The 16,059-nt window shown below is 39.3% G+C and overlaps 1 protein-coding gene across 3 annotated transcripts in view; it reads left to right on the forward strand.

The window, feature by feature from the left end:
* The first annotated feature begins 1,485 nt into the window (after positions 1-1,485).
* CUL2 (cullin 2) overlaps positions 1,486-16,059 on the forward strand; it is a 49,813-nt gene continuing 35,239 nt past the window's right edge. For 2 of the 3 annotated variants that reach the window (XM_061349921.1, XM_061349912.1), the window contains exons 1-4: positions 1,797-1,954; positions 5,112-5,250; positions 11,201-11,303; positions 13,196-13,290. In XM_061349921.1, the coding sequence (XP_061205905.1) occupies positions 5,132-5,250; positions 11,201-11,303; positions 13,196-13,290 (317 nt within the window). In that variant the 5' untranslated portion in view covers positions 1,797-1,954; positions 5,112-5,131. Of the gene's footprint in view, positions 1,732-1,796; positions 1,955-5,111; positions 5,251-11,200; positions 11,304-13,195; positions 13,291-16,059 lie in introns of those variants that run through there. The other variant, XM_061349902.1, reaches the window with a different exon arrangement.

The following is a 16,059-nucleotide window of genomic DNA, read 5'->3' on the forward strand; positions in this document are numbered from 1 at the left end:
AGCAATTATATTAGTAATAACTATACTGAATTTGATGTATTTTGAGTGGCAGTTAATTTTCATATTGTCTTCCTTTCCCTCACACATCTGAACTTCCTAAGAGAAAAGAAAAACAAATTTAAATAGCTAAATTTATAATGAGCTGGTTTTAAGACTTTTCTGGAAATGGATACCTTATGAAGGAAATAAAAAGCATGTACTTACAAGTAGTTTGTGTGATATAACTGTACTCATGAACATATCGGGAAAACCAGCAAGGAGATTATATAACACGCTAAGGAGATATTATGTATTCCTTTGCAATCCAGTAGATGTCTGTTGGAAGATCTCTGAATACCAGTCTTTCTTTACCCACAGAAGGGATACAGTTATTAAAAAGTTGTGCCAGTGTTTAAGAATGGATGGGTTCAGGAGCATTAGATGAAATCTGGATTTCAGGGGAAGATGCAAGAAGCTGCCACAAGAAAACTCAAGTGTGAGTTTCTGTAGCATTTCAGATGAACCTATGGTTCATCTGGAGACAGGGAGAAGAAACAGGCTTAGGGAGTCAGATGGTTCCCCTGCTCTTAGGAATTACAGTGGGTACCCCTGTGCCAAACAGCTTGCAGAGCCATGGTAAATCAACAATATTGATACACTTTTGCCCTTAACATTTTGGTTTTACATGTTTTCTGATGTACTTTGGAACTATTCCTCATCTGTCTGTCCCACAGTCTGTCTCCCATGAAAACTAAAGACAGCTTTAAAGCACACACAGTTTTTGTCTCTGGGAAAAGGCTCAGGAAAAAGGCCCACTTTCCCGCAAAACAGAAGGAAGTAGACTAGTTACTGCGAGTAAGACGCGAGAAGAGACGGAATCGGGCGCGCCCTCCGAGCAGCAGATCGGTTAGTCCTGTGTTGGTGCAAGTCCCAAAGGTGTCTCCATCATCAGATCTAGCCCACTTCTGTAATGGAAATCACGGGTGCCCAGGGCACGCGAAGACACTAAACTACTTCGTCTCCACAGTGATTTTACTTAAGTTATTTCGAGTTAAAAACCTGTTGCTGTTTCCAGCCAAGGTACTGACGGGTCAGGTAACGACAGCGGCGGGCGGGCGCCCCGCTGAAAAAGGTGAACGGCCCGGGACGAGACAAGCTGGCCCCGCATAGCGCCGTCATTGCAAAAGGCCTCTTCCACTCGGGCGTGTGATGGAAGTGGGTTAACTGTGGTCGGAAGTCCCCACGGAGACCCAGGCGCAGACAGCCGCCCGCTTCCTCTGCGCGGCACGACAGAAACACCTCCATCTTCTGTGGAACCCGGATCTCCTCAAGAGACCCCTGGTGACCGAGGCACCCCGCACCCGGGGGAGGTGTCTCACACAAGGCCCAGCCTCCCGACGCCTGCAAGTAACTGCCCACCGAGGCACTACAACTCTTATTTCGGGCAGCGCGGTAGCCTGGGCGCTCGGCGCCCAAGAAAGACGGCAGTGCGCATGTGCCGGGGGGAAACCGTCACCAGCAAGAAAGCAACGCGTGCGCGGGGACATGCGCCATGCGGTCGCAGGGTGATCCGCCGCTGGGAATTGCGGCCGTCCGTGCTTGCCGTAGTGTGGGCTGTACCAAGCCCCCCTCCTCAGGCGGGGGAGCGGGAGTCGGAAACTGACAGCTCGTCGGGGCCTGTCACCCCACGTCCATCGCGTCGCCGGCGGGGAGACCCTGGGGACGGCGGTGCGCAGCGCAACAGCGCGGCGGGTGAGGAAGCGGCGAGGCCCCGCATCCTTCCAGCTGCCGCTGTACCGCACCCTCCCCCCCGGCAGTGGCGGTGCCGGCGGAGAGGCGGGGCGCGAGGGGCGAGTGGCTTGGGTAATGGCAGCGCTGTGAGGACAGAGCGGGGTAGGGACCGCGGCCGCAGGGCAGGGAGCGAGGCAGGCCGGCCGGGGGGCAGGCGTCGCGGACTCGGGCCCCTTGCCGCCAGGTAACCTTCCGTGTCCGGCCCGGCCAGGAGCGGCGCCGGACCAAGGGGAGGGAGACCCGCGCCCAAGGGGAGGCGATGGTCCCCGTGTGCTGCGGGCTGCTGGGCCGGGTGCGCATGAGACGCGGCGGCCCTGTGTCCAGGCCCCCCAGCCTGCCGCCCCGCGGAGTCGTCCCCGCTGGGGTCCGCCGCTCCGCCCGGAGCACCCGTCCTTCAGCTGTGCTGGTGCCGCGGCAGCGCCCTCCTTCCGCGGCTGGGCGCGGGCCGGGCCCTGCCCCGGGTCGTGCCCTGGCCCGGCGGGGAGGGCGTGGTGCGGCCGCTCGTCCCTCCTAGCTGCGCTCTCGGCCAGTTTCGCTTTTGTTTTGGGGGGGGAGGGGGGGGAGGAGGAAGCGTGCGTGCCCTGCCCGCGGCTTGTGGGGGGCCGTGGGGAGCGGGATGCTTCCGCTGCTGCTGGGCGGACTGGGATCTGAGGGGCAAGGGGTGGGGCAGGCAGCGCTGTTGACATGTGTGGTATGGGCGCTCCTGCCCTGGGCTTTTCACGCACCACTGGCTTATAATATTTGTCGAGATGTCTAAATGGGCTGGAAATTCGGGGAGTGTTTTGGGGCTCGCTAAAGCTCTGCATTTATTTGTGTGAACAAATGTGTGCAGTATGACAGGGGTATGTTTTAAAGGACGAGGTGATGGAAGCAACACCTCTGGATAGTCTCTTGTAAATATGTTTCAACAATGTCAGGTTACTGTAGGGCTTGTCAAAGTAGTATGGTTTTCCACCGGCTGAATGGTGTAGATACTCTGCTCTGCTGTAATATTTATCACGGCAGTTGCTTGCATCAGTAGAAAACATTTGAAGTAAGCTGGTGAGCTTGTGCATGACACATGTTGAAGCACAGCAACCTCAAAACCCCAGTGTCTTGCAGAAAAAGTTATACTGTATTTGGTAACTTATCCATAAAACACATTTTGGTGTGAAAGCTGTAAGAGAATGCCAAATAGCAACCTGATCTGTCTTAAACTATTTAATACCAAAATACCTTTGTGAGTATATGGGTGCGTAATACTTTACATATTAGTAGGTTTTGATGATACTAAACACGGTATTACTGATTCTGTGTGATGTGTGGTGGGGAGGACTTTTTCTTCACCGTTGCTTCGTCCCCTCAGATTTGCTTATCAATGATGGAATGGTTCTTTTACCTTGGAGGTACCAGGTGTGTTTTGGAGAGAACAGACTATAACATAATGCTCAAAGAAGTATAACTTTGTTACCACAAGAATTTACTAGGATTCTCACAGGTTTTGTAGACCATGATTATTTTCTTCTTGGGGTCAGCTGCAAATACTCCTGTGTTTTCTGAAAGAAGAATATTAGAGCTTTTGGAAGACTGCTGCTTGCTTTTTCCCATCCTGGAAGTGAGCCCTACTGTTGTTTACTTCTACCGAGGTTCATGTTTCTTTGAAACATAAATCAGTTTGTGTTTTTCAGCTTACTTTTTGACAGGTATCTATTGGATTTGTCAGTTCTTACTGATTTTCTGTGTAGTAAGCTGCTGCTGACATACTGACATGAAGATTTCTTGTGTTTCCAAAAGCGGTAATAACCATGTTGCAAACATAACAAATGTTCCTACTGAACTGTAAATGTGCAAGTACCACTTTCTGACCTTCAGTTCTTCTTGAAGAAGTTTCCTGTTCATAAAACATGGGATAATACCACTTCCTTGATACTAGTTAGTTACTCCTCAGTTTCTTCATGAAACCAAAGCAAGTGTGACTTGGGTGATACATTGATTACATTTTAAACAGAATTTGTTGAGTTGCAGGTAGAAGAAAACAACCCTTCGTGGCTCCTGAATTCATAGCAGTTGAAGAGCTTGCTTAGTCAGGGTGGCATTTTATATGCCCACAGTGTAAAAGTTACACCTGATGTTTTTTGGGGATTTTTTTTATTCAACTGAGAAGCTCTATATCCTGCAGTTTGAGAAAACTAATCTGTCTGAGAAAATTAAAAGCCAGTAGTGGTTAATGTAGTGAGCTGGTTGCTAAATGGCTTTTTAGCATGACACTTGATCCTTTCCCTTGTAGAGGTGTCCCTCTTGTGCCTCAAATTTGTCACTAGCTGTATGTTTTTTCCCTTCTGACCTTGGAAACTTGGGAAAACAAGTTAGAAGTCCCTTGCCCATCTATTTAAAATGGAAATATAAGTATTCTTTCAGTTCTTTATTTTACGCTTAAAATGTCGTGTGTCTGAGCTGGAGCTAGACTTGTGCATGGAATGTCACACCATGTCCCTTCCAGAATAGTTTATAGGACAGAAAAATAGAAACAAAGAAGAAAACTCCACAGTTGTTTCTTGGGAACTCTCTTTTTAAAGTACCTTTTGCTCTAGTTTTAGTTAGTTTTAGTTAGTTCCTTCAATACATCTCTTCCAGTATCTTTTATATGAAATTACTATATGGATTCTGTATTTTCAAGCCATATTTTCTGTCTTCTTTGAAAATATTGATGTATTTATTAAAAATATTCTGTATTTTCTTTCCTTTTTGAAATAATTCACCATTTGTCCTGCTGCAAAGTGCAATAAGCTGCATTGCAATAAGCTCAGCATAATGCTCTGTGTTAGATGTGTTGTCTTTTTGTCATCCTGATCAAAGCTTTTGGATTTTGTGGCTTTTTAAGTATAACACCAAAAATGTCTCATGAAACCTTGAGGTGAACGTACTCTACAAACTGACAGTAGTAAATTCACATACTCTGGTAACATGCTTAGTGTGTTCCTGAACAAAATTTTCTTGGATACAGCTGAAATTATCTTTGTATAAAAGTGAACAAGCTAAAATCTACAGGAAAGTTGTTTTCTTCATATGACACTCTTAAATGGGTGGCTTGGTAAGGAATTTTGAGGCACAATGTTGTTAGATTAGTCAGTGTTATCTTATAGGCTGTTCATGCAACATTAATGTTCCATTCCATAATGTTTAAAGTAAGGGCTTGTGAGCTTGATTTCGGATGGTGAGGAAGCAGATGTGGGTGTTCTTCGTGTTGCTGTATCATGGTGGAGCAACAGTGTGCAAAATTTAAATTGAAAATGTCAAAGGAAAGTTTTTTTTCTTTTTAAATTATTGTTTAGTGGTGTTTGACATGTTTAATTCTTCTGCAGGTTAACACTAAAGCCCCACAATGTCCTTGAAACCACGAGTAGTTGACTTTGATGAAACATGGAACAAACTTTTAACAACAATTAAAGCTGTTGTTATGTTGGACTATGTTGAAAGAGCAACGTGGAATGATCGCTTCTCGTATCCTTTAAGTGAAGATCTGGCTTAATGTGTTTACATGATATGTTTAGCGTGGAGTAGGCTTGCTTTATTATCAATCTCAGTGGTCTTAATCAGAAGCTCTTCGTAAGGTTCTATCTGTTACTAAGCTTGTGGGCCAGTGAATACGTTGAAAGGGATGGGAAATGATGTATGTTTGGGAAGTTTTCTATGTGAATGTCATGCTGGTAGTAAAACGTAAATCAGTCTGAGTTTTACTCACTTTTAGTAGCTCTAAACCTTAGCTTTTGCTATAGCTGTTCATGTAAGTACATGGATTGAATTTCCCCAGTTCTGATAATGATTTTTTTTTCTTGTATGCTGACGTGTATGCTTAGGAGGGGAAGCATACGAGACAGAGAATGCACACCTTTGAATTTGGGGATGTGGGGTTAGTGAGGTTCTGTTTAAAGATGTCTCTCTCTGCACTTCCAAATGTACTGTACCATATTAGCCATTTCTGTAGCAAGGGTTTATAAAAAACCCTTCCTTTCTCTCCACTGTTATTATCCCTGTTCCTGAGAGCTAAGCTGTGTTTAAAACTTACTGCTCTTTCTAGCTGTGATCATATGTTCTTGCTGTTCAGGTCACAGCTATGCCTCTGTTGTAGTGAAAGGCTTGCATTTTACATGTAAAATGGCCTTGTAGTTTTTTACAAGATGTGAGTTTCAGTGAACTACTTATTTTAAAAGAAGTGTAACTATTTTGCCATGGCAGGGGGGTTGGAACTTGATGAACTTAAGGTCCTTTCCAACCCTAACTATTCTATGATTCTATTTGGCCTGGGTTCAGCTGTAACAGTTATATTTCTCCTTCTTAGTAGCTGGTGCAGGGCTGTGTTATGGCTTTAATCTGAGAACAGCGCTGATAAAACACTGATGTTTTCAGTTGTTGCTCAGTAATGCTTGCCCTGATCAAGGACTTTTTCAGTCTTGTGCTCTGCTGGTGAGGAGGGGCACAAGAAGCTGGGAGGAAACAGACAGGACACCTGACCCACACTAGCCAGAGGCATATTCCATACCACAGCAAGTCATGCTCAATATACAAACTGGGGGGAGTTACCTGGAAGGCCCAGATTGCTGGGCATTGGTCAGTAGGTGGTGAGCAATTGTATTGTGCAACATGTGTTAATAAGCAGTTAACTTTAGAGCTTAAAGCTCTAAACCTTTCATGAAGGACACCTAAAGTAGATTTAAATCTCAAATAATAATTGAATGGGATGTTGGATTGATTCCTCTTGTCACAGTGTTTCACTTAGAAATTTTTACATGGAGGCCTTGTACACAAGTCTGCTGTTGAGCCTCTTCTGGGATTTACTTCAGTTAATTGAACATCAGAAAAGCAGTACTTGTCAATAGCAGACTCAGGAAGCAGTCTTGAAAGAATCATTTGGAATGTAATTCGTAAGACCTTACTTGCTATCATCTCTTAATTATGTTCCTTGGAAAGTAGCACTATCTGTGCCTGATTTAGCGCTGGCAAGAGCCTTTTGGCTTATTCTTTGTGGCTGAATGGTCTGAGGAGCTTGTGTAACTTGTAACTCGCAGCTTGAATGTTGATTGTTTAGTACTTCTGCTACCTGTAACCAAATCTAATGTTTTAACATGAACTATTCACTGAGTATTCAATAACTTGGTGAAACTGGCAGCTCTATACAGCAGGTGTGAAAGCTTTTACCAGCTTAAATATATAAAGAAAATATAATGATATATTTTAGGAAGATGTGACATTTTAAAAATACATTTTCTTGTTCTTTGTTAGCTTTCTAGTCTCTGTTAGATTCAATTTAATCAGAGTAATCAGTTAACTAACACTACAGGGATTTTAAAGAGATGTCATATTAACTCTGTTTTTCTTGCTGCTTAATAAGCAGCATAAAAAGGCGGTAAATTATTTGAACTGTGTTAATGAAATTCATATGGGTTATTTAATTTATAGTACCATGTGATCTTTGTTGTCTCTCTAGTTGAAACAATGGTGTGGAAACAAAGGATAAGAATTATTATTTCAGTCTGCAGCAATGTAGTCTACAAAACGTTTGCTTTCTCTTGTGCTGCTTGAGATAGCTGAGATCATATGGTGTATGGAAACTAGTAGAATTTTAGGAGTGAGAGGCTTGTACTGTGCATGTACCACTTCTAGAACTAATTTTTGCCTCGCTACTTCCCCAGAACTTGTCTGTAATAATGTTTTCTTTGTTATTCTGATGGTAATTTTATTGTTAAATATAGCTTATATCTCAAACTTGAAATGCTAGAATGGCAATGAGCTGGGAACCACAACTGTGTAAGAGTTAAAATCTGCAAAAAGATCCCTTGGAAGACCATATGTCACTTTATTTAAACTGTGAGTCATCTTGAACCACCTTTGTCCTTCAGATTTCCTTTAAGTGTCTCTGTAAAAAAAAAAGTGTTTCTGGAGTTGTTTCATTGTCTGGTAAATAAGTGACAGTTATGTCTCTCTATTTGAGATACTATTTACAATAATTTGGTTGTTATGAATGCTTTGTGTAACTTTCAAGACATTGCCTCTAAATATTCATTAGGCTAGGGAGTGCTCTTTAAGAGGCTAATGAAGCTTGTTTACAGAGTGGTAGTTCAGCTGTACTTTGATAACTACCTTTTAGCAGCAGAACTTCTCTGAACAGGTAGAACACCAGGATCTTCCTGTTACTGTCTTGGGTTTTCCACCAACCAAATAAATAAGATAAACAGTACCCAGGGAGGAAGGTAGCCGTACTGCAAAATGAAATTATGTTTAAATTATACAACATTGTCACCTGCTGCTTTTTCCATTTTTCTGAATGTTTGTTCTCCCTCCTCTAATTCCCCATTTTACAAGGCTCCAGTGAGGAACCAGAAACTTACAAACATGTATGTTTAACGTAAGAACTAGCTCAAAGAGAAGGAAGAGTAAATAAAGTTCATATAATCATAATTCTTTATGAGTCCTCAAGTGCTCTGTGAATTTTGATTCTGTTACAGAGGAAGAGTAACAGTCACGTAAATTTTCCAAAAGCTCTACTTTAGGCTCTTAAAAGAAGGTTTTGAATAGATCTTCTGTAGATACAGGGCCTTAACTAGATTATTTATTTTGTTTTAACCCTGAGGACAGTATTTGTGAGCTTTTACGGCTTGGAAGCAGTATTTTGTCATTGATGGTAATTTGTTGGTTTGTGTGTTTTTTTATGTTCTTAGTTTTGAATCACTTCAGTTTCTTATTGCTGGGTAATGCCCCTTGTGTAGCAACTACTGAAGCGATTATATCGCACAAGGCTTTTGATGTTCTCAAGACAGAGTGAAAGCCCCTAATCAGCAGTTTGGCTTCAGCTTCCCTTGACCTTTATCACCCTGCAAAACTCTGTGCTAAACTGGAAGGACAGATGGCTTTCACCATTAAAGACAAAATAATGAGAAATAAAAGCTTCTTCCTGATCTTATTAAGCGACAGCAGCAAAGAAAAAAATGTGCTTTAAGTTTATGGACTAAAATATCAGTGATGTTTAATTCATCACTGGATAAATTAATCTCCCCTCAATGACTTTTTGTTAAGAGATTTACAGCATTTTGAACACTCTTCTTAAATTTGGATTCTAGGCCAAAAGATGCTGTTAGATTAACAAACTAGTACATACTGAGCAAGAATGTGAACTTTTTGTGGCAAAGCTGCTTTGTAATGTGTTTTTTTTTTAGTCATGATAGCTGCTTTTTGTAGAGAATCCAGAGAAACTTATTATCTAGCAAGTAGCCTGGTGTTGATTTTTATAATTTGATACAGGAAAATGTGTCAGGTGCCTGTGGAAGTGCTTCTGTGATTAAGCTGTTAGTTTAATTTCAGCAGGTGTGGAAACTGGGTGTCATATGTCAAGGAAGAATACTAGATTAGGCTTTCTTCATTTGCAAGAAAGCTTGACTGTTCTCTGGAGTAAGGAAAGGCAAGTTTAGAAGATGAACATCATCATGGAAGAGTAGAGAGACTATTTTCATTCTTAAATAGATTTGTTGCAACTAAAACTAGTTTGCAACAGTCGAGTCATCTGTACTCCTAACTGAAGACTAGATGAACTCAGATGTTTGCTGCTTTTATCAGATTAGCTGCTGTTATTATTTTCTTGTGCCATTGCGATGAAGACCGTTTGTTACCTCTAACCTTGAAGTAAGTTGCTCTTGTAGCAGAAATCTGTAATAGTTCTGGTGATTCAGATTGTGTAGTTATAGATCTAAAAAGGAAAAAAAGAATCATGTCCCCTTTGCTTGTGAGTATATATATATATATAAATCTAATTTTGAAATTTCCATTCTCAGAAATATCTTATTTGCATAGTGAAGAGGCTTCCAGTCTGAATGATATTGATGATGTGTTCAACTAGAGACCTTCCTTAGAATGACAACATTCATTTGAGGGGGGGAATGTGTGAAAAACAATTGTTTGTTACAAGCTGTTTAAGAAAACTTGTAATTCTTCACTAGTAATATAAGAGTTTGTTTTACTATTTTATTGGTCGTAACTTTGTAAGTTGATGTAATGTAGGGCTAGCCACTGTTACAAAGCAGTGACTATTGCCTAATTTATTTGTTGGGATTTCCATTTAATGCTTCCTGCCATTCCAAAGCGAACACATGTACAGATGATCTATATGGAGGAAAAAAATGTACTCAAAATTAGACTGTGCTTAAGCGTAAGCTCTCTGAGATTCCAGTTGCCGTATAAAGGCTTTTTTTGATTTAGTTGTCCTGCATCAGTATCTTCACTGTTTTAAGTAGTACTTCTATATAAAAAATGAAACATGCTCTTGGGAAAACTGTCTGATGAAAGCTTGACACTATTCTGTAGATGAAGCAGGTGACTTGTTAACTGTCCTTACGTCTTCTATCTCCTTTTACGCAGCTATATGGTTTTTTAAGGTAGGCTAGAGGAAAACAGTTCTTGTATGTTCCTTTAATTAAAGAGCTTACCTTAAAAAGTAAACCATACTAAATCCTTATTTCCAGCATGACTGGTTTTATAAAGTGCTCAAAATTAGTTCTTAACTGATTTTAGCAGAACTAATTTATTTCCCACAGTTGTTCACCTCAGGCTTGACTTTTCTGAAAACAAAGTTCTTAATCATAAATTCTTTTCCTGACAAAAGTATAAAGTAACTTTTTTAAAACTTGATATAAGCCGTACAAACCAAAGGTGTAGATACTACAAAACTACCTTAAAGGCTAAAGCTGCTGCCTAATTAAGTGAGCAAGTACAACTGTTTTTCATGGCTGTGATCTAAACAGGATTACTGAAATGGTAATAATGGTTAAAAATAAAACAAAGGTTTTACATCCACACAAGGATTGTGATGACTTAATTTCCAGTGTCCTACAAAATTGTTTTACCTGTGGAGCTGGGGGGAAAATGCAGGAACAATAAAATGTTTTAGGTTTGGGGGAGGAAAACTTGAAGTCGATTTCACTTCAGGTTTGTTCTGCTCCATAGCTGACTAATCACACTCTTGACCTAATGAGTGCTTCTTTCCATTATCCAAAGAGTTGCAGTTTCACACTGGCTGTGTATTCAGAGGAAGAATTTTTGGATAAAAACTGTTTTTTTTCACTTTGAGATAATCTTATTCATAGATGGCAAGCAATTAAGTTGTAGAAGCCATGTCCACATGGGGCTGACAGAAGTTCCAGGATTCTAGCTCTAACATTCCTTTGCCTTCCACTACTTAGAAGTTATTATTGATGCCGAAAACTTTAGAACTTAGGTTCTTTAAAGATCAGGACTTGCACTAATTTCAGAAAACAATCCATTTTATCCTTTGTGCTCAAATGTTAAAAAAATAAAAAAAAAACTAAAATGAGCGTGTGGGAGGAAAAAAAGGTACTGTATGTCTTAAATTTCGTTGATCAGTTTTCACAGTTCAAGCAGATACAAACCTTGACTCTGAGCCCAGAGACATTTATGCTTTGTGTGTGGCCTATCCTGAGCCTCTTGGAGAGAGACTTTATACTGAGACTAAAATTTTTTTGGAAAATCACGTACGCCATTTGCACAAGGTAATGCATACACTTACTGATGTACATGTAGATATTGTTTGTTCTCTTTTGACTTCAGTAAGGGGGTTTGTTTGTTTTGTATGCATGAAGGTATGCAGGTTTTACGAGATTAAATTACAGACGACAGATTTCCAGAGACGGAATATATGTGTATCTGATATATCAACACACATCACATGACACAATGTAGACAATGTTTATATGCTACATGAAATAACTTTCTTTTTAAGCCAGTAATTATGGTTTATGCAAAATATTAATTGGCTTGAAAAGTTCTTTCTTTTCTTTTGAATGCTTATAACGAATCAAGTTACAGAAATGTCCTCATTTTCCAAATGTGCTATAGTTCGTCTGTTACAATGTGAAACTATCTACTGTAGTAGATACCAGTTGTATGTAGTCTACCAAAGAAAACTTTTGAAATACGTGGGAAATAAAATGACAAAAATGCTTGCGAGGGAAGAAAGTAATGTCAAATTACTGTATTATGACAGATAACAATACTTGTATACCTGTGTAGCTGTGCATTAACTTCTGTCTCATCAGCTAAGCCAACTTCAACAGAATTATGATTCATTATCTGTAGTATATAGGATGGATGAACAGTGTCACCTTGTATTTCAGTAAAAAGAGAAGTAGATTTAAACAAGATGTCCACCTGTCTCTGGTGTCTCTATAAGGAATCAAGAATTGCAGACTCTGGATAGTTCTGCTTAATGTCTTTATGCTGTATTTTGAGCTTAGTTGCCTGTGTATTTGACAAGATAGACTGGGTATTTTAATGTTTAGTTTCACTGGTTGCAAAAAGGATACCTCTGACACTTTGGTAGACTAAATCAACTTGTTAAAATAACAGGTTGGCCAAAAAATGTTCTTCCTCATTTATTTAGTGAGCTGAAATGAGCGCACTTATGATGATTAGGCAGATGTCAGCACAGTAGAAACTGTGGGAAGTAGCAGAAGGCATACATCCATACATTCTTCTTCTTTTTTTTTCTTTTTTCTTTTTTTTTTAATTGACTATCTACCATTTGTCTTTGAGGTGATTTTGGGAAACCTTTCCAAAATTCTTACTGCGGAGGAAAGCACTCCTGACTGTGTTGTCTACTAGATTACCTCTCTTGCATTGTTTTTTGCATAAGATTCTTTGCTGCTTGAGCCTGAGCAAACTCTAGAGAGAATTCTAGTTGAATTCCTAGGATCTCATCCTCCTTCACAAATAGTTCTTAAGTTGTCGAACTTATTTCCTTGAAGTGTGAATATAATTTGAGAAGTTCAGTACATCGGCAACTTTTTAGATGATGATTTGCTTAAATTCCAAAGGATTTGGGCCTAGATTTACAGAATTTAAGATTTAAGTGTGTACATATCTGCTTTGTTAAACTTATTTTATTCCAGGATTCTTGGTAAGTATAAGGGCCTGTCTAACCAGTAAGGCTGACTTTAAGTGGTTACAGTCAGGCAGCTCCTCCAGAGTACAGGTGGCTGCATGAATTTAAAATTGATCTGAGTCCAGTGGGGAAATAGTTATTTGAATTATCCCACCAGCATGAGAGTATGAACCATGCTTATTCAAGCAGGTACTTCTGCAAAGATAAATGGAAAACAATACATTATCGTGTTTGTTCTTTTTAAATGTAAAATAAAGCTGTTGTAGCTGACGTACCAAAACTTCTGTACGTGGTGCTTCATACTACAAAATTTGTAGCATCAAGACTTCTTGTTTCCTGATCATTGCCACAATGTTATTTTTAGAGTGCTTAAAGCTCAGGTGTGGTTTTAATTTTGAATATGTGTTTGTTATTCTAAAATGATAATCCTGTTACAACTGTCTATGTATGTATGCTGTTTTCATACTAATTTCTGTGAGGGGTGTGTGCCTTCCTTCACAGAGAGTTCTGGAAGCTGAAGAACAAGTACTGGTTATGTATCACAGATACTGGGAGGAGTATAGCAAAGGGGCAGACTATATGGACTGTTTATACAGGTAAGCTTTTCAAATGAGTTAACCTTATCAAATTACTGCAAATTACAACATGATTTGCAGTTCAAGTTGAAGAATGTTGATTAGACAGCAATAGCTGAATGTTCCCAGAGTCAGTTTTGGAGAGAATGTAGTTATGGTGATCGAACACAAGAAAAAGAGGAATAATGCCTCAACAGGTTTTTCTTGCCACTGAAGTAATTATGTAAGATGATTCTTACTGTTCTTCCATTACTAGTATATTCTACCTCTGTTGTTTCTGATGTTGTAGTATGTTGGTGCTAATCAACCTGCAGTGAAGTAGCTCATAATCCTAGGTGTTCTACAAGGATCTCATTGTACTGAAGTGTCCAGTTGAACCAGCATGGTTTGTTTCAAAGCTTAGCCATGTGCCTTGGCAAAAACACAGATTTCCCTCCTAGAAGAGCCTTTCAGACAAGGTTATGTGCTTTTTGGGTCCTTTCTTTTCAGGTGAATGTTTGGACCACAGGGATTGCAGAGGGCGTAAAAATTGCTCCTTATTTATTTTCTGAGAACTTCATAAACTAATAGACTTTTACAGGCAATCAGTTTTACACATTGTTTGGTTTGGTTTCTTTTTTTGTTTTGTTTTGTCTTTTAGACAATTAGAACCAAGTCTATAAATAAAAACATAACTAACCTCTGTTATTTTTGTACTTCTACTGTTTTCTTCATCACAAATACGTTTTATTGGCACTAATAATAGCTTAAGCAGATGAAACTTACTTATTCAGGAGCTGCTAAAATTGTAAGTGTATTGAGATGGCTTCAGATTTGCTAGGATTTGAATTTTAATTCCACTCTGACTGTAGGTGGAACATTCTAGTGCCTGTTATGCATATGATACTGAGTAGGTAAATATAACTTACAAGGCACTGTTAATATGGTACTTATTTGATGGCATGATGTGAGGATTTACAAAGGCTTTGAAGACCTTTACTATTATGTTAGAGATATGTATGTGTGGTCTTGTAGAATCATATTAAATTATCACTAGCAGACTGGGAACAAATGTGGTGGCCTTGCAAACTCTAGTTCCATAGTGTGTCACTGACTTAACTTGGAAGCTGATAAAGGGGGGAAAAGAAGAATCCTATTTAATGTGTTTAAGTCTTGCTGATTCTGGTTTCTGCAGCAGTTTTTCTCAGTGCTTGAGTGCTTCTGGTCATAAACCAGCAAATTAAAATATTTCTCCAGCAGCGTGACCTTGACTTTTTGTTTTATTTTTAAGCAAACCTAGGGCATTTTTTCCCCCCAGACAGTTATTATGCGCATGAACTAACCTGTATGTAGATATAAGCTCAATACAGTGGCATTCATATACCCACAAAGCCAAGCTCTTAAACTCTGAAGTTATCTCATATCAGCTTTGCCCATTCTAACTCTTCTTCCTGCTCTGCATATTGTGTTTTGGTCCAGAAAATGTACTTGTTAGGTGTTCTGTTGGAAATAATTTTACTTCAATACTATATGTTTTTTCTTTGTGTTGAAATTCTGAATTTTGTCATATACCATCTTTTAAAAGTCTCCAAAGGTCATGACTTTGTGAAAGTATGATTTTTCTGTAATAAAATGTACATTCTAACGGGGACTAAAAGACCCTCTCACATGAAAATAAGAAATAATCCAGTGCTTGATTCATAGGGTCATAATGCACTGGACACACTTCATTAAGTGTTACATCAATTTTATTGTTTTCTGGGAGAATGTTTTGGTGAAAGTACTTCTGAAGGCTGTTTTTTATAAAGCAGTTGTAGTTCTTTTCTTACTTGCACACCTGCTCTCAAAAAGGTTCTATAAATTAGTTGATTCTGTTGCATCCCAGGTTCTAATTTGCATAATTCTTCCAACAATGAAAACTGATTAATCTTTACAGCTGGTAATCTTAGTGTTGTTTTTTAACTAGATTCCTTTAAAATTTAAATAGACTCACATCTGTGCTTCTACCCTTATAGGTAATATTTGCAGTGTTACTAAAATGTGGCACACTTTCCTTTTGAGCAAAATTTATAAAATTCAAGACCAATCATGTGACTGGCAATAGAGTTAATGTTTTCTTTCTTTGGTGTTGATTTTGGTTTGGGGTTTTTTTACCTACCCCTCTGATGGAATTTTACTAGGAAAGAAATATGTAATCATTTTGAAAGCTAAAATCCTATACATGCATGTCTAAACCAAGGTGATAAAACTGGTGGAATAAGGAACACTTCATATTAAAAGAGCTTCTTCAGTTGTTTTTGTAAGTTCTGATGATAAACGTGATGGATAAAAACAATGCAGGACATGGGAGCTTATCAGTGTCTTGGTGCTGTAACTGTTTTACTGCGTAATTGTACTTGTAAAACATCTGGTTTGTGTACCTTTATTTCAAGTAACCTGGAGAGTTTTCTTGTATTTTTTTAACAGTTGAAATTTTAAAATCTTCTCATAATAAAATCCTGAAAAGTAAACACGAGTAGTGCAACTTTTGCTTTGTTCCATTTTGTGTTTTGTTTTTTTTTCTTTTCTCCAAGCACTTGTAATAATACTAGCATATTAATGTATAGTAATTTTTAGTCCTGCTGGCTAATTTTAGTTCCATGTATTTTTGTACTTTTTATGTGAGACATATTCTGTCTCTTTCAGGATTAAACTTCAGCCAGTTTTGTCATGATAAGAGTAAATTGTATTCTGATTCAAATAGTATCAACAGTAAACTGTAACATAATTGTTAATAGTTCCAGTACTGTTCTCCAGTCCCCTTTCTTCTAA

The sequence above is a fragment of the Neopsephotus bourkii genome, unplaced genomic scaffold (genome assembly GCF_033783945.1).
Source record: "Neopsephotus bourkii isolate Nb327-2 ecotype Australia unplaced genomic scaffold, CSIRO-AGI_Nbou_v1 NB_53, whole genome shotgun sequence".
NCBI lineage: Eukaryota > Metazoa > Chordata > Aves > Psittaciformes > Psittacidae > Neopsephotus > Neopsephotus bourkii.